General features: G+C 38.2%; 1 protein-coding gene across 5 annotated transcripts in view; it reads right to left on the reverse strand.

Annotated features, from left to right (window-relative positions):
- LOC139721562 (1-phosphatidylinositol 4,5-bisphosphate phosphodiesterase beta-4-like) overlaps positions 1-19,800 on the reverse strand; it is a 193,997-nt gene that overhangs the window by 62,536 nt on the left and 111,661 nt on the right. For all 5 annotated transcript variants that reach the window (XM_071632882.1, XM_071632881.1, XM_071632878.1 and 2 more), the window contains 2 exons: positions 11,586-11,686; positions 5,901-6,067 (listed from right to left, as the gene is read on the reverse strand). In XM_071632882.1, the coding sequence (XP_071488983.1) occupies positions 5,901-6,067; positions 11,586-11,686 (268 nt within the window). The remainder of the gene's footprint in view (positions 1-5,900; positions 6,068-11,585; positions 11,687-19,800) is intronic.

A 19,800-nucleotide genomic window follows, 5' to 3' on the forward strand; every position in this document is an offset into this window, starting at 1 on the left:
TTAGGAGTGCTTATGACTCTTTCAGGCAAAACACTTGAATATGAATAATTCACAATTCTGTGCAAGAGACTTTTTCACTCAACAAAATTTCCCGGTGCAAACTGCCATGTTCTGTAACTGGCTAGGTATTAAACTGCTCTTTGGTCATGTGTAAGTCAGTCAAGAAATTTGCCTTTAAATGCTTTGATGATTTTAGGGAAACATGTTATGTACTTTACACATGAAGTCAGCACTATCTGTTGTTGTTGTTTTTTTTTTAATCTCAAATGCAAATAAATGATGATGATGCCTTGTGGTTTACCTCTGTACTTCTTTTGAAGAGTTAGAATACTTGTAACTTATTGTATCAATAAAATGAGCATGAATTATGAATAGTGCAATCTATCAAGCTCTAATGCAGTTTATAATTTTATGGCTAATGTTAAGTTTTTAGGTCTCGGAATTTATGTTTCTCATGCACTTGAAAAGGACAGGAAAAAAAAACCCACTGTAAAACAAAATACAAACTAAAAAAAGACAAATAACCTTTATTGTATCAGAAATGAATGACTGTCCTTTGAGCAAATAAGAAATGGCAGGGCCACTTCCGCAGCCCATCTTGGTAAACATGTTTACCTCTGCGAGCACATTTCATAGGATGGGTAGCTCTGACGTATCTGTTTAGGTTAAATCAGTTCTTTCCTTTTTGCAAGACAAAAAAGGACCATGAAGAGTGCACTCATTACCATTTCTACCAAAAGAAAAAAATCATTATTTCAAAACATCACAATCCAGTGTTCATGGTCTATGCAGAGCTCTTGTCGGCAAATTCAAACCTTTGTATTTTCAGAACACGCAAAACATTTCTCTGAATGAACAACAATAACAACAGACAGCCAGACATTTGGGTATCACAGTATAAAAATTCACACAAGGAAATGAACTGTGGGAATAGAATAAAAATTAGTCAGAGGAATTGGTAGATTAGGAGCTACCCACGCTTCAAAAATATAAGAATTGGGTTTCAAACTTCAGCAGCATGAGTATGCAGAGGAGAGGACACAAAGAGATTGGAGAATGGAAGGTACATTTTAAAGATCACTCCTAATTGTACAAAACAACACTATTTTTTTTTTACTGTAAACTAGAATACCAATCAAACTTGGGTAAAATAATCCTGAGAAGATAAGCTCCCTCATGCATGGGGAAGAATACACTAAGCTAAAAACAGGAAGCTTGACGAAAATACAACCATCAAAGAAGGTAACTTGATAGGACTGACTCCCACACAACGAAAGACCTTCAGGCTGCATGCCATCTTGTCAAAGGAAAATCATATAAGCCTGCAGTTTGTATTCAATAGCCCTGCCCAAGAATCTAACAAAACACATTTGTTGAACAAAGCAATCGTACATGAGAAATTAAATGAAAATTGACATTTCGAAAAAAAAGAAGACCCTTATACTAGCAAGATTCCACCGCTCACATTGATTGATATTCATTTTTTATGAGGCTCTACACTAAGTCTTTCTTTTGGTGGCCCGGTTTGGCTACCAATAAATATCTTTCTGTAAAAAGTGGTGGCCCGGCATCTATTTTTGGTGGCCGTGGGCCACGGTTTATGATTGTCAAGTCCTGCAGTATACACATATGATTTAATACATACCATATAACACTTTTATGAATATTTTGTGAATAGAAAGAATCATGTCACTTGCACCCAGCTCATTTGACGTTGTACAGTCTATTTATAGTTGCAGATATAACAAGAAACTGAAAGAGTAGTAACTTAAAAAAGAAAAATCATCCCACTGACCATTTATTCCTTTTTATCACAGTTTCATGATGCAGAAGGAAACATATGAGGAATATAGTGAGCATTCTAACTACTTAGTTCAGAATAGTTTCTTTGGACAAAAGCATCTACTCTGCATTCCATATTTCCCTTTATATGATTTATCCTGCAACCTACAACTGAACAAGCTTGCTATTACGTAGGCCCCATCACAATCTCGTACTATGAGCATAGCCCAACACTACTGTAACCAAAACTTTGTGTTTACATTGAGATAGACTGCTGTACATTCTGGTGAAGTTTCACCTAATTTATGCTTTGTAATTTTGGTATTGTATGGTTTCCTTTTTTTCTATACTATTTTCATGAGAAATATGAAAATGAATTGACATTGAAATTGCAATTGAAATACAATGTTCTGTACCTCTGTCTTCACATCTTCTGAAGAAGAAACTCATATCGGTATCACCCATAGCTGGTGACACGGTTTTGCAGATCCTATATATTACCAGGGTGCATTTTCAAATTGATAATAAAAAATGTGATAAAAATATCAGATTTGAACTCTACAGTATCAACTGGATATTTTGTTTGCATTACATTCAATGACAGCTGCATGCAAGCTATGGCGGCTGTGACAGAGAGCCCCACACAGTAATCTGGAGCTTGGTGGAAATTTGAAAGTGAGTTGCCATTCTAATCTTATAAAATTTAAAGACATACCATATTTTGCTACTATTATTATATTCTAAAACAAACCAGCAGCTACTTACATACTATGCACTATTATTATGATTTCTTCTTAAGACAAATTTTGCTTTCCCATGTACCTCGTTAATGTATTGACAACAACCCTTAAGCCCCAGTCACACAGCGCTTTACGGCTTAATCACGGCCAAAACCCATCTAAAAGTGGTCTCCTGTGAAGTTTGTTCGCATTGATGTCGAGTTTAAGACGAGCTACCGTCGATTTATAGACGTGGCAGGACGCGGGGAAAAATCAGAACGACGTCGGACGCGGTAAAAAGTTTTGAACTGCTCAAAATTTTACTCCGCGGACAACCACGGGTGGCACACGTGGTAAAGACGTGAAACACACGTGAAACACACGTGATAATCCGTGTTCCGGCAGTGATTAAAGGTTGGGGAGACGCGGCAAGACGCGAAAATTTAGCGGGCAGAGCAAAGTCATCTGACACGCGTTATGCGTTGGTATCACTGCAAATAGCGTGTGTTTAGCGGCTTATCACTGACAAATTGATTTTTCCGCGTACATACACGTGGCTGGACGTGGTTAGGCAGTGCTTCAGCAGTGGAACAGCCGCCAACGGCCATACCCCGTACAAAGCACGGCCAAACCAAAATTGACCAAAAAATTACCACTTACGACCAAGTCCACCAAATTTTCATAACTTTTTGTACGTGATTTAGACGTGGAGTGCTGTGTGACCGGAGTATTACTTTGACACTTGTCCAGTCAGCTAACAAGTGTGGTAAAAACTGGGAAAAGTGATAATTTGATTATAATTATACTAAGCGTAGATCAAATATGCAATACCTCTTTCCACCTACAAACATATTCTAAAAAATAACTGCAATAGAAAACATAGGCGTAAATAAAGTAAATGAGGAACTCAAACAATGACAGACAGAGAGAGAGCAAAGCACTGATACATGCTCAAAGCATATCAGCAGGTAAAGAGACCGGAAAAAAAGGATATTTTCACCTGAATAATTTTTCGCGCCAGGCTGGGAAAGATAAATTTTGCATGTTTTTCTTTCCGCAGAATCGGGACATTGATTACTGGAACACATGGAATGCAAGAACATTTGTGTGCTTCTATTTCTGCACTAGCTTCTGATTGCGCAAAATGCACGAAAATTTCCACACTGTGAAAATGTCCACTTATTTACAGTACACTGATAAACTATATGACTGGCACAAGACTATTCCAATACCCTCTACGGATTGAGAATCAGAAAGTCTGATACATAAAGTAATCCCACGATGGACAGGCACCTCCCACACTTCGAATATCAACAGGTCATGGATTATCACAGGAATCCTACAGGGCTCATCACAAAAGGGACTAGCAACCCCAGTTATCAAAGTTCACACAGAGAATATGGGTGGGTGATGGGATACAGCAACAAATAATAATGATAATGAAAATAAAAATAAAGAAAGAAAAAAAAAAAGCAAAACTAAAAAATTATCACTTCATGTTGATTTTTCAAGTTAGGCTTATCCTATTTTGACGTTTCAAACCTTTCCTTACCATCCCTTACCATCCTATCATATACAAGCTTGGTAGACTTACATGTATTACAGCATACTGTTTGTCTGACAGCAGTTGCCATGATAAAAACATGCTAGAAAGTCAAAATTCTAGCATTCTGACAACACAGTGGAAGATTCAGAGGGGTAGGGGGAGAATATGGATAGGGGACACCGCATTAGAGATCTCAATCAATTTACCAGGAAATAAAAAATAACTATTCTTTGTGTGTGTGTGTGTGTGTGTGTGTGTGTGTGTGTGTGATATTCCTATCTGTCAATTTCTTTAAAGATGGTGGTACAGAAACAAATAGGACACAGAAATATACAGTACCAATAAAAATCAACCCTTAGATGGGCTGAGATCATCCTAAACTCATTTATTCAGAACAAATCTGCCGACCATTATGGACTTGAAATTGATCAAAGGAAATCCGAAATGCTGTAAAAATAAAATTGATGCTGAGAATACTGACCAGAATTTGTAGACAAGTGTTCATTAAGATATAAAGACGCCATCACCTAATCTATACAAAATTGATTCTGACAAGGAGAGCCACTAATATAGAATCCCAAATGAAGACAATAAATAGGCACATCACAGTTTCCTAGTATCACTGGATAATGGAAAGGAAGTAAGCATCCATGCAAAGTACGCCAATTGTTTTCTCTAATTATTTCTTGCTCTCTGTAAACAGCAGGCATTGAAGTAAAATGTAACTCAATGTTTGAGCTGACTTTGAGTTGAATGAAGTAAAACAAGGTTGCAGAAGTTTCAACAAAACTGGACATGAAATATTGGAAAAAGACAGCTGTGGGAGTTTCTCATTGTTCTCAAAATGGTGAGACAGTTTATTATCACCCAAGATGAAAATGAGATGCATTTGAATGAAAATAATGATTTTTTTTTTCATGTGGCCAATGAGGAAGCCTTTGAACATGTATATATGAGCAAACTATCGTGGAACCACCACCTTTCAGACCCCACTAAAGGACTATGCAATGAGGATAGAGTGTCAGACCTGAGGGCACAACTACTGCTGCACGAGGATTTGAACCAGGAACCCTATGAATGAGAGCCCACAGTCTTATCCACTGCACCACAATGGCTGAGAAAAAGCTGGTCATATAGACGCAGGCTGATTGTGCAAGCAGATACAATTTTGGGTTTACTTCTTACCACACTTTATATGTAGCTTGCTCAATATAATCACTTTGCATCTTTTAAACATATTCCGATGTAACATGAGAGACACTCGCATGAGAAGTAAAGACCAATGTCTACCATGGTCTTGTGGTTTGACTGTTCTCAGCATCAATGATACAAAGTGCTATGGTTTGGACATAACCTATCTAATACCTGTATATATCTGCTAGGTGGCAAATGGTATCAATTTTGACATTAAAAAAAATATATATCCCTGCATGTTTACCTGTCCATGGAAATCAGGCAGGTCTCCTGAAGGTATGCAAACTGGAGAAGACAGGGGTAAACCCCCTCTCAGTGACATGATGAAGGTGCACAATGTTAGAATCCACACTATCCAGTGTTATACGCATTAAACCGCCACAGTTTTGATGATGATTGAAAATGCATTATTTAAAAAAAGAAGATGTATTATGTTGCTATTTGTGTCCAATTTTATGGGTCATCTGGGCTCACAGTTCTTAGCATGTGACTGTACTTTTTATCTGAATAGAACCTCATGCCTCTATCAGGGATGTAGATTTAGAAACCATTCTCAGCAAACTCCAGCCATTTTTTTTTCTTCCTCAAAAGAAAGCATCAAAGTCTCCCAAAATAGGCTGCTTTGGATAGAGACGGGACACAGTGACTTGACATCCTACCTTTCTCGGTCATGTCGCGGTCCTTCTCGTAGGTGTTGATGATCTGAAGCACCCGCTCCCTGTCGTACATTGGGAAGAGAATCTCGTTGAGCCGTGGGTCACGCTGCTTGTCGTTGAGGAACTCGATCAGCTTCTCCACCGACAGTCCCTCCACCTGGTTCCTCCCACTGAGGGGTGGGCAGAAAATGGAGGGGGGAAAAAGATGGGAAAGAGTTGATCAGTCTGGGTCATGGGGACATGTCTGGCTCTATCTGTGGTAAAAAAATGAGTAAGTATCAGAAATCTGGGGAATGTAGTAAAGACAGATCTTCTCTCTCTCTCTCTTTCTCTCTGACTATCTCAGTCGTCTCTTGATCTTGATGTTTATGTTCATGTTGATCCCGACATTTATACCAGGGATCATAATTATGGGACTGATGTGACTAAAATTGAACGTTTTCTTGTGGCACACCAGATATGCTTCTTGTTTATGTGATTATGACCAACATATATCTATTTGTCATTAGTTTTCTAATTGTAAGGTATCAGGCAAGTTTTGGGAACATTGTTCATCATGTACTGGTTTATAGCCTAAAATCATACATGGGAAGTCATGCCTACAATGCTACAAATATTTAAATGTTCCCTAAAAAGGAATTTTTGTTCTTACAACATCTTGAGGAATCAAGGCAATACACTACATACCAGCAAACACACACAAACATTCACACAGTAACATACAAATAGCACAGAGATCATATCAATGAACACAGACATCTAAACATATGCAAATACACTCTTTTACACGCAAATGAATGGCACAACATTGTGCAGTCATATAATATCCTACTTTGTATTCCTCATTTTTAGAAAACTAAGAACAGAGTGGTTGATTGCTAAGGCAGGAAATACAACAAAATCTTGAGAAAAGGTTTTCCAAAACGTTGATATGGATCCGGGTCAATTGATTGGCCAAGGGCTACAACATGACCAGTCTTCAACTTTGCCTACAGGCCACACTTTATTTTCACTGGGCACTAGAATGCTTATGAATGGTACTAATGATCACTCGCTTCAACAGTTACAATGCATACACACTATATTGTGTGTGTATATCTCCTAGTGTGTGTTCAGTGAAAGTGGCATTCTGGTGACCTTCATTTTACTACACAAATGCATCAAATCAAGCGAAGCTTTGTGGCACGGCCATAACCCTCAGCTCACCTTGGCTTCCAGTACATTTGTTAGAAGTTCTTGCAAGTAAAATGAAATCATTTCCAATCTCCATCAAGAATGCATCAGTAATTCCTCATGAAGATCCTTTTAATCCTCTAACACACCACCTCCCCCCCACCCCCACCAGGGAAATAAAGAGCCTGATACCTATAAATCATTATAGCTACAATCTTTAGCGTGTGTCTTTGAGCATGTGCATTGGATTAGCAATCACCAATGTTTATACATCATACTCATGTGTGTAAATACGCCACCCATTTTTTCCCGAACCCAAACATGAATCCAATCGGGTACAATGTGTTCTGTAGATAAAGTCCCATTGGAAGGACATGCAGGCAAGTCCCCACCACCCCACCGCCGTATCAGGTCATCGACACAGTCCGTGTCAATGAAACATGTAAGCGTGTGGTTTCCATCACCACAAATCTTGTCTGGCGCACCGCACAGCACTCTGGTTTGAGGATAAAAACAATTGCCTGTCTCCCTGTATTTTCACTCATCTATTTTTAGATCTGGAAAACATTGGAGACGAACAAAGTAGGAGACAAAAGAGAGGCTCAATCAGAATGTGATGAGCAATGTGGAAAAGTCCTTCTCAGACTGTCTCTGGAAAAACACCTCATCGTAAAAAGTACTTCTCTACCACACCTCTTTGTAGTACTATGGGTACGGCCTGTTGGTATCTCGTCTTCCAGGTCAGTCAGGCTTTGGCCCAGTTCATTTGCATCCGTCACTCAGGGGGAGGGGATTTACAAGATGGGGGTACCTTGTAAATCCTTCATTCTTTCCAGATCAATTACAAACATCTCTAGCGATTTATGCATTTGAGCATGTACACATTTCCTTCCACATCCTACCCATCCCCTCCCCTCCTCAACACTCCTCAAATGTCTGTGTGGTGTGTACTCACTGAAAAGACTGGCTTGCTGGCAGCAAAGAGAGAGAGTGACAGAACGAGAAAGAGAAAGACACACATGGAGATAGACAGATAGAAGGAGACACTGAGAGAGAGATGGAGAGGGTATAGGAAAGAGAGAGGAGATGGTTGTGACACCTTCAAACATGATGCGATAGACCCTTCCAGCTTCTGAACACCATTCATCAAGCAAAGGAGGAGGAAGAGGAACGGCTAGAGGCTGCTGCAATCAATATCCAGGCTGGGAGAAGATTTCATTTTTGGCTAGTCTACAACCATCCAGACCCTAGCCTTTGACTTCCACACCAGATATTGCAGTCAGTACCAGCGAGGCCATGCAATATCCAAAGTGTCAAACGGTTGACACTCAAAATGGTACGCTACTGAAAAATTCATGTGAGTCTTTGAACAAGACCAGCAGGCATTCTCTCAAAGTCTATTAGTGTCGTGTTATGCAGATTGATGGATTCTTCAGCACTGATAAAAAGAACACTTTCAAACTATACAGTTGAAAGAAAGGTGTTGAAACAAAAAGAGAAACAGGATATGACTGGTGTTGGAGAAGGAAGTAAGATTTGTAATATCAAATCAATTGATTTAGGCAACAAAATTCAGGCAAAGTTTTTTTTTAAGTATAAAGACCAAGAAATTGGGACAGAGTTTTCATCTCAGATTAACTGTCTTCATGACATGGCCATTGTTAGTGCATTAATAATTTTGTATAAATTTGCTGCACACACAGTAAGCCGAAGTTTGTCTTGCACTTAGAAGAATGAGTACAAGATTAATGCATCTTACTTGAGAAGTAAAAGTCTCCTGGATCAAGTTGTTACAAACAATATTTCTGGTAATATATAATAAATATACATATTTATTATAATAAATTATAATAAATAACCAACTGATATTCAATCAATCATAAATACTTGTCACTTAGCACATGTCATAATTAAGGTATATCTAACTTATTCATATTAGTTTCAGTCCTTTGTTTTGGCCAGAACTGTATTTTAATCCTAAACAAGAGAAATGGTCCCAACTGCAATGAACAACCAAAAAAAAAAGTTGCCAGAGACAATTTTTCACTAATTGAGAATACTGTATTTACAGAATATTTCAAGGTCTTTTCATTTTCAAAAAGTTTTGCTAACCAACTGCTATTTGCAAAATCAACAACTCAGAAAAATATTGTCTCCCACAACATAAATACATTGTTTATCGTCTCCATGGTGGGAAATGGCCAACTTTCCTGTTGAACAGGAATAATACTTCCTTTCTTATTCTGGCAATGTGGTTTTCTATCATAAATTCAATCATTCGCTCCACTATTCCAAATTTGAGATCATATCATACCAAAATACATGTGATGTACATTGTGGAACCTGAGCATACATTATCTAATTTCTAAGTGGATGCTACATATCAATTATGAGAGGAAAATCTGAAACAAAAGCAGAGCTACTAATCCTACTTTCCATACACTTCACTTCTGCCTGTACGAAGTCAACTCCATCCAAAAGTTACACCTTCCCCTCCATCTCTCCTGCTTTCCTTCCCAGGTACTCTTATCATACCCCAGCTTCCATCTCTTCCATTTCTCTAGCTTTCCCCAACATCCCTGCTCCATCTTCCATGATGTATAAGGGAGTCAGGTGACCATTCAAGATGCATTCCTCCACCTGGTCCCCATCTTATCTCTAGCCAAGGATGCACTCCTAACCCAGCAGCTTCCGGCCAATGCTTGTGCCCCAGTTTCGTGGGGGGGGGGGGGGGGGGGTTAGGAATACATTTTTCCACCTTGAAAATCTAACCATGTGGTCTAGCGGGGGTCGAGGGAGAACCCCGTTATTCAAAGATTACTGTCTCATAACCTGGAATAGCAGCATTTGATTCACAATTTACTATGTCTTCAGGTCCTCCGGCAGATGTGGGATTAAAAATACAAACTGAGATACTGCCTTCAGGGTAAAAAGAATTACTGATTGGAAACAAGGCTACTACTATAAAGCATGGACACTTATAGGCATATGGATACATAGACCATGACTTTCCCATAAAAGATTACACACTTTTGAATAAAGAAGACATTTTCAACATGGAGCAGGCCAGTGTTTCAGTCTCTTTCTTGTAGCCTTACTTTAGCTCATTTTTTCAGAAGAAAAATTAGATGGCATGATAATCTCATCCCTTCAAAAGTCTTCCACTAACCTGATCACAGATCACAAATCTTTTTACATTTACAGGTGTTTAAATTAGATAAGGCAAAACACAGGATCTTCGTCAATAGCATCATGATTACATCTAATGTTACCTACATGGCTGTGTCTTAAACTTCAAAATTAATTTTTTTTTTTTTTTTTTTTTTTTACTGTTGCATATTGATGTAACCTATACCAATCTTTTGATTTTCTTAATTCTTAATTTCAACTTAAAAATGGAGAGGCACTAAACCATACTGCCAAATTTCTGGGTAGAATGCTAATTCATCTACTAGAGTCAAATTCCTAAGTTATGTGACATTTTCTATCCAGTCAGATTGACTTGAATGATAACACTTTGCTTCTTTTTTTTTTTTTTTTGCTGCCTCATTACCCAAACTACATTCAGACCTTTAGAATACAACCCTTTCTAAAATTTGATTAATTTTAGATTTAATAAATAATTTTTGGAGTAGCCTTCTTCTTAGCATGAAAACAAGGAAATCAATTTTACTTCAGGATTAGAAATTGCAGTCAAGCCTGTCACATTCTCTGACAGCAAGCTGGCATCTAAACGGAAATGAAACATGCCTTTTCTAATGATATGTTAATATCTCATGAAGATGAGAGATGGCATAATGCCATTAGCGAGTGCTCACACCTATAACTCTCACGTCACATCTAGTATCATTCAATCCCCGACAACAATGCGTGGATGAAAATAATTTGGCAGTGCTGGAGAAGTAGCTTCACATCTACTACTCAATGCTTCATTCCAAAGCATATGTAAAATGGAATTTAACCTCTTTCTCCACAAAATTTTTATCTTGGTACTTACCTGGAAGAATTTGTTTTGTATGACTCAAAGTTGTGATGATGACCTACAAACCAAGTAAGTTTGCATCAAACCATTTAAATGTTTATGTACAATACATCTCTATAATACATGTAAACATGTGACTATACATGTACCACTTACATACCTGCTTACATTCTGAACACAAACACACACACACACACACACACACACACAAGCCCAGACACAAACAACTATGTTTGATGAACATATTATTTTTTTTTCTTTTTTAATGCCCAAACTGTCTATATTTAATGAGTCTTTCATCACTTGTGCTAGTATCCTCTAAGGAGGTTCTGCACAGTATTAGAAGATATAAACATACAAGTAAACAAATTCCTACTCACTTATACATGAATACTTGTAATGAAAAAATGAAAACCTAAAATGAATATCATTCCTTTAGATAATATGATTAGTAAAAGAAAACCAGCACATATGCTGCAACGCACACACTATAGTTTGGCATGTAAGCACTGCCTCGGAAAGATGCAACTTACATGTTTTTGAAGAGAAGTTCAATGTCTGTCCTTGGACATATCTTGTGGTAGAGCTCATAGAACTTGTCGAATGGGAAGTCCGCAGGATCAATCTCTTCATTCTAAAAATAAGAGAAACAGGAAGGGGGGGGGGGGAAAGGTGTTTGATCAGACAGTGGTAATTTACATTTGCAAATATCAAAAGAAATAGTGTTGATCATAAGCAGACATTCAAATATTTCTGACTTATTTCACATCCGATGTGAAAATACTATAAATATCAAGTCACATTAAAAATTTCATGAGCAAGTTATCATGCCTACATCTCAAATATGGTGGCAATGACTACAAGGGTAAATAATGCTACGCTTTGTTCAATATCTCAGATCAATGTCATTTGTGTGTGTGTGTGTGTGTGTGTGTGTGTGTGTGTGTGTGTGTGTGTGTATGAGAGTGTGTAGTTCATTGGAAATAAAGCAGGAGAAATGGGCATCTTTTCACTGCTTTTTTGTTGCCTTATTTTCTGTATACACCTACATGTCAAAACTTGACAAAGTTTAGCAGATGGCTAATGTCAGGTTTCTACAATGGAAAAGATCTTGAGTTCTCATTCCCATTGACTCTTAAAACTTGCACTTTTTGATAAATTGTGGGAAATGTACATATTCACATCACATATGGTTGAAAAAAAAAATCATTAAAACAGACACGCAAAAGACAAGAAGGAAGAGGAAATGCAGATTGAAATGACAAAATTTCAGAGAAACTCTTTTTTGGGGAGAAGGACTGGACTTTCTGGAATGTAACTTTATACCCCATCTTTTTTCTTCACTCCAGATTACAGACTAATGTATTGTAGGTAATGAGCATGACTTCTACAGGATGTACTAAGGAGGAGTTGATTAATGTGGGTGATGACAGCAGGGCAGGAGTGATCATTGCCCACGCTGGGGGCCCCACTGGGTAGAGGGGATAGGTTGCTATGGATAATGGCAGATGGATGGGTTGCTACGGGTAATGGCAGAAGGCATCCTCAGCCCACTCGGCAAATGCCTTCCTAGGTTGTAATCATATGACCCATAACAGAGTTGTTTGCTGGCTTCAGGGATCAGAGTTTCAGATGGGCTTGCTGGCATCTTACGAGAAACACAGAATATGAAGCGTCACCGGTACCTTTTCATATGATTGAGAATTAGTAATCAAAGACACAATGAAAACCCTATCACGAAAAGGTGGGCAAATGACAGTATGTCACTGTAAATGATTTTAAACACATTCAAAAATCACTTGAGGAAAGTGGTTGCGTTGCAAAATTGTCCGACAATTCCCTTGGAGAACAATATCAGTCAGTCACACACAAGCCATGAATCATTTCTCTCCATTTCTCTCCTCAAACCCCAAAAAGGGATAAATACACATGCTACAAAATTCCATTTCTTCTCCCAAATTAAAAATGAAAATAGAAAAGGCAAAGTTCAATTTTTACCTAAACATTGCTAGAAGCTTATAGATTACAACAAATTATGCATGCACATCTATACACATGACATGGTAATGGAAGATAAAAAGATGTTGACAACACAATCCTATCTTGAAGTGGACAATATATATATATATATATATATATAAAATAAAATCTGCCTGATTGGAAGTCAGCTGAGTAGACACATTTTTGTTTTCAAAAACAAAATTGAAACTGACATAAGAAGTGCCTTTAAGCATTGCTAGCATCTACCCATCAATCAATTAGCACAGATGACCTTGCTACTACTCCACTCCAAGATACTTTCCAGCATACCAACCTGCTACGAAGACCGTCTCCTAGCAACAGCAAACAGGAGGCCATGGCCCTCCAGGCAATTAGAAATCTAGACTTTACCAGGATTTCCATTCTTATCCTCTAATAGAGATATTATTGTCCACAGGAGAGAATGTCATACTTCTGTTTGTTTTTTGTTTTTTAAGACAAACAGTCTTCGAAAAATCCTCTTCTTCTGATGCAAACAATAGCTTGCACCATCTTGGGATATTTGCAGAGCTGGTGGCAGATTTGCCTATTTCATCAACCAGATTCAATGCCACACTTATGTCCATCACACAAAGTCATTGCACAAGCAGTGTTCAAGACACATTTTGGACGAGTGTACGCTGACGCCCAAAATAACCCCTAGTAGTAGAAGCAGAAAATGGCCCGCCACAATACAGTGCTCAAGTACATGATATCTCAATGGTAAGTGGCAGGTATGCATTGTATCTAGATATGAAATGAAAAGGAAATCCTGCATTTCCTGACCAGAGATCAGGTCAATCCACTACTGGACAGATGCTAAAGCCAGACAGCAATCGTCTGGCCAGAGACGGATGTCAAAAGAGATGGTAGCATTTAAGAGAGGGCTACTGCAAGTTCAACAAATCCTGGAAAATTATCCCTTGTATTGAAAGCATGCAGTTGGCCGAGATGACATTAGACTCAAGGACGCTGTTTCTTAACCCGTTGAAGACTGGTACCGAGTATACTCGGGCATGTCTCTATGGGAAATGCGTGTTATAGCAAAAACAACTCACCCTCAACAGGTTAAGGAATTTGTTTTTTGAGAAAATCACTGAACATCTAATTTACTACTAATATTCGTGATTACACTACAGATACTTAAAAGATATTCTTTCCCTGTCCTTAAAGAAAATGGAACAACAAAACACTCAGTTACATGGTGGCATTTTGTTGTGTTTTTTTCCCTGTTTCGTGTTTTAAACTCTGATAATTCCACAGATTGCCAACTACATTCTGAAAGATTTTCTGAACTGTCTCTGACCAAGAAACTTTTGATGAGAATCACTCACTCCTTGAGTCAGGTGATCATGATATATCATGCTCAAGAATTGATGCCATTGATGAATGTCGCCTCTAACTCTCCAAGATGAGCCTTCTCCTGCAATGCAATTCTCTCTTCCAGAAAGGCATCTCTGTTGCTGGGAACACTTCATCTGCTAGTTGGTATTTGGGCAGTCAGTAAATTGACCACACACACACGGCTAAAAGCTTGGTAAAAAGAAGCTGCCTTTTTCTCCTCCCTCAAGCCTGGAATTATTCTGGGAGAGGAATTAATATTCTCTTGGCTTCCTGCATAATTGAACGATTGTTTTCTGCTTTGTTTTTTCCCCCGCTCTTTCCCCACGGCTGCCAATTCGAGCCTCTCACTGGAAAGTCTCCAGCCACCTACCCCCTGGTCCCTATAGCTGACTATCAAAAGTTCAGATTACCCCAGCTGAATTGAAATATATAACAATTCGATTCCTCTAAAATTGAGGATAGGGTGGAAAATGTGACTGTCGCAACTGTTGATTTGTTTGCAAATTAAACTGGACAGGTTTGATTTCCAATCATTACAAATACATAACTTGTATCGAAAGTTTGCACACTGCTGATACCGTCACATATTGTCAAAAAATGGTGTGTCAAGTCAAAATCTTAGCATAGAATGTATCATATAAATAATGGACAGTATCCATTTGTTTCAGATTTCTCCATGGCAAAAATTTAACATTCACAGTCAAAGTTAAAAAAATGACTCTTCCAAGAAGCTTCCATATTTCTTTTCAGCTTCTTAATTGTACATGGCATACAGGACCATAGCAGGGAGGGGTTAGAAAAGGAGTGGAATCTCTTTGCAATAAGTGCAAATTTATGTGCAGGTTCTAATATAGTATGGCAATTGAATGCTTATAGTGTTTCACTGGTTTTGATGTTCCATGCTCCAAGCATAGAGACCAAAGAAGAGGTTCTTCATTTTATCAATCTAAAGCTGTACTTCAGCGAAAATGTTGAATTCCTGTATGGAACTTGGTGATTATCTTGTACAGAACAACTATTCTAATTTTTTCTTAAAATCTCCTTGTTATTAATCCCCCCGGACTGAAAAAGGGAGTACTAATATCTCATAAAATAGTTAACATAGAACAATCATGCGCACATTTGCACATAAAATTGTTTGCCAGGTTTAGTTCTGCTTGTCTCTGCATGTCTAGTAGCATTATACAGTTAAAGAAGTACAATTTTTACAAATCTTCTTCGCATGTCCTATATTCTTTGCACACTCGACAATTGCTACCGAAAATATTGAAGGGGACAGCAAATTGCTGCTGGCTAGGTATGTTGTATTTTAGAAATGATGCATCTTAAACAGCAGTGCTGTCTTTTGTTTCAGAGCAATTTATTAACGCCTGCAATGGAGCTCATAACTTCTTGGCAGCATGGAGCACGGGTACAGAGAAGATATTCTTGGTTCTTTTCCTTCCCGAACATCTCCCTGATAATAGCATACACTGCATGCCAACCTTGAAACAAAACTTCACACCCTTTTTGACAAGGAAAGTTTCAAATATTACAAGAAATTTCTACTTGTTTTCTGAGAATGCCTTTGTTTTCATCCAGTCATACTTCATTTTGAAAATATAATATCTCTATGTGTATTAAACAATGTGATAGATTACCTACGAACCTATCTTTCTTGGTTCTACAGAACACATTCCAGTCTGAAACAACCTTCATTGCTTTAGGTCCTTTAACATACTTTTTGATCATCTAAGCAAAATGGATATACAAACATATAATTTGTACTCAGCACTTTCACCACGAACTATGATCAAGAATATGGAAATGTGGGACTGGCCATGTGCAGTTTCTTTTTTTTTTTTTTGGGGGGGGGGGGTTGGGGTTGTTGTTGGGTTTTTTGGTTGTTGTTTTTTTTTTTGGTCATTAAGTATACTACGATCACACACTTTGTCATCAGAATTGAGGTACTACAGGAGGCACAAAAGGCAAAGCACCAACTTCCTTCTCATTCCCATAGCAACCAGCTTGAGGACAGGCTTAGAATAACGACACATGTGAAAAACTCATCTGCTCCTCTTGCATCATTTTGTCAATTGCAATATTCCAGGAAGGCACCGAAAAGTGAAGCTATTAACGTCATTTACGTCATGCTCCCTCTCTCAGATGGCCTTGCCCAGCTTCCTTACAGCTCCCTCAGATGTAGGAGAAAAGGAGTGAGTAGGATCCCATGGTAGGAAATCAGCCCTAAAGCCATCATTCTAACTTTGGCTTGCTCTGCTAGACAGGAAGCATGGAATTTAGAAATGCTCTGTCGAGAAAGATTGACAATAATCATTTCAAGAATAGGAAATACACACGAGAGAAATACTGTGTGAGACTAGGTACTTTCTATTGTGTCATGGGCTGCTGTCAGAGCACATTTGCACCAGGCCCTTTCCAGTTGTTGCATTCTTAAGGACTGGCAACTGAGATTTTTCATAGGATTGCCCAACAGGATGGTGGTCTATCCATCATATTCAGACAGGATGCATCACCACATGATGCTGTAACATGTCTGTCAGCATTCACATTCGATAGACAATATTCATTGATTGCACATGAACATCATTCAAAACTTTGCTTGAGTCCTTACTTAAGATCTAACGCAGGGAATAGTTTTCTGTGGGGTTCCCCACAGATGGCTTCAAATGGAATGAGCTGGTAAGAAGACTGCTATTCCATTCACACCTTCCCACCACTCCAAGACCACTCCTCCTACTTCTAGTCAATGGCCTGTTATTCAACAGCCATCCAAGAGCCCTATCTCCATGGTCACTTGAGTTGATATATCTGGGCCCCATTTCATAAAAGATGTTAGGATGGCAACTCTTGCTAGAACGGCAACTGCCAATAGCAACAGCCAATCAGGAAGCTGGATTCTTGTCATTACCATGACAATTGCCACTCCAGCAAGAGTTGCTATCATATCAACTTTTTATGAAATGGGTCCCAGGTGTCTTCAGAAGCACACTATCTTCAAAATACCTGCAGGTTTTCGATCTGATGTGTCACCTTCCAAGGAACATTCAATGCAATCATTGATGCCAAAGAAAAGTTTAGTCTGAGGAGGTCAAAAGTTTCTCCTTTTCCCTACAAGATTCTAAAATCCCTATAGATTCTATATGAGGCTAGCCAATCTATTGTAGTCACTGGGGTTAGATTACTAGCATTCCCTCAAAATTCATTCCGACAATTATAGTATCACTGATGTCCAGCTCCATTGAAATCTGCAGTTCTCAAATCAATTGCATATTAGAGTCCATGATATATAAAAGAAAATCACATTAATGAAGCTCTAATCTTCATTCTTTCCTTTGACTGCCTGAATCAAACAACATGACAACCAGAACATGGAAGTGTAAGGCACTAGATTCTGAGAACTATCACTTTGCTACTTGTATGTCATTGTGAAATATATGGACATTACATTTTACCAGGGCAAAGAAATGGAACAGAAAAGACCATGCACAATCAACTCCTTGTGGAAATGACCAATCAGAATTAAGTATTGGGTGATTGTGACTATTTTCCAGAGATCAATGGTAAAGTGGTATTGTAGTATAGTATACAAATATTTGATGTTTATGATGAGTGCGATGGTTCCAAATATTACATGAGCGTGCAAATTTAACCGGTTTATTCAACAATGCAAAGTGGAGTTGAACAGAAAGGTTAAACTTGCACCGAATGTGATATCTGAACCGTCACATGAATGATAAAACATTGAATATTTGTTTTATGCAGCACACAATACAGGCCTGGTCTAGGTCTAGCAAACAGATCTAACGCCATAAGCCTATCTCGGAAGAGCACTAAAAGTTAGGTCTAGATCTAGATCTGGCTGTAGGTCTTGCTAGCAGTGCAAACGGGTGCGCATATGCATCAATTGCTTTACGTTACACAAATTCAGCGTGTCCACAGATCTATTGCACTGTTGGCTCGCTTGATTTACCATTCAATAGATGTCTTTTGCATTGCCATTGAGAGTGAGCATGGGATAGCTGATTCTTCTGAATGTCATGTGACCCGCATTCATCCAATCAGATGGTTAAGGATCTAATGTGTTGTATAATGGTTGTTATTACAGGAGGCGGGTACAGTGTTTACTTTGACAGCATTTTCTTGATGTCATTGGCCATGCGTGTTGGGGAAATGAAATTCTATTTTCTCTCCATCATATTTCCCTCTTCAAACAGAAAGTGTGGATAGATCTATCTCACCTCAAATAACTTTTTTTTAAAAATTTCAAATGCATATATTTCACTTGATTATATCTTTTGCCGGTATCCTTTAAACAGTGTCATTCACCTTCTTGTGTGCATACTGTAAAACATGATATATTCGCGGCACGAAATTTTCACGAATTGGAGCCGACGGCCTTTTTCGCGGCAAGAAATTTTTGCGAATTGCCTCTTGCGTTCAATGCATATAGTGTAGATAAGAAATTTCGCATGCATTTTAATTTCGCGAATCTTGGCGCTCGCGAAATTCGCAAAATTAAAATGCACGCGAACATTTCTCGTTTTACAGTATATCATTTTCCCTCTCTAACTTACATCCATAACATGGCAAACTGACAATGCAGGCACACAGAGACAGTAATTCCTCCAAGTATGCTCATTTTGCTCAGAATCCTTCTTTTGTCAAGGATTTTGGACAGTGCGTATAATGCCATTGGATTTTCTATAATGCGCAAGCATACAAAGGGTTAAATGCAATGATATTCCATGATGAATGCCTCCAACAGTGCCTTATTCAAATCAGCAGAACCACATTTGATAGATCAGATAAGAATGCCATGCATCAAACCATGTTCCAAGCATGTGGAACCACATTCCACATCTCTACTGTGGTGTTAACATACACCACACACTTATCTACTGTAAAAGTGGAAATTTTTGCGCTTTTCTCGCAATCACAAACAAGTGCGAAAATAAAAGCACGCAAATGTTTTTGCTTGTCATATGTTCCAGTAGTTTAAATCTTGATTCTGCAGAATTAAAGACATGCGAAACTCTTTCTTACCTGGCTGAGTGCGAAAAATTTGTCGCACGAAAATATCCACTTTTACAGTCTTCAAGGTTTTCTGTTTTCAAAATATTGATCAACATGTGCATAAAGAAATGGAATAAAGTATTCACTTTATATCAAGAAACACTAAAATGGAACTGCAACCATTGGAAATTAGTTTAAAGACATGAAAATGATGTCAAAATGATTAGTCAGCAGGTCCAAGCATATCCATGACAAATTCAACTAAAACAGAAAACTACCAACTTTTAGATTTCTACTAGAAATCCAGTCTAGAAGCTGCAAATCAAGAATATAAATTATGAAATCCAAACTGTAAGCAATTTTGAGGAG

Source organism: Diadema antillarum, unplaced genomic scaffold, assembly GCF_040938485.1.
Source record: "Diadema antillarum isolate AM-2024a unplaced genomic scaffold, OU_Dant_1.0 scf00000145, whole genome shotgun sequence".
NCBI classification, from domain to species: Eukaryota; Metazoa; Echinodermata; class Echinoidea; order Diadematoida; family Diadematidae; genus Diadema; species Diadema antillarum.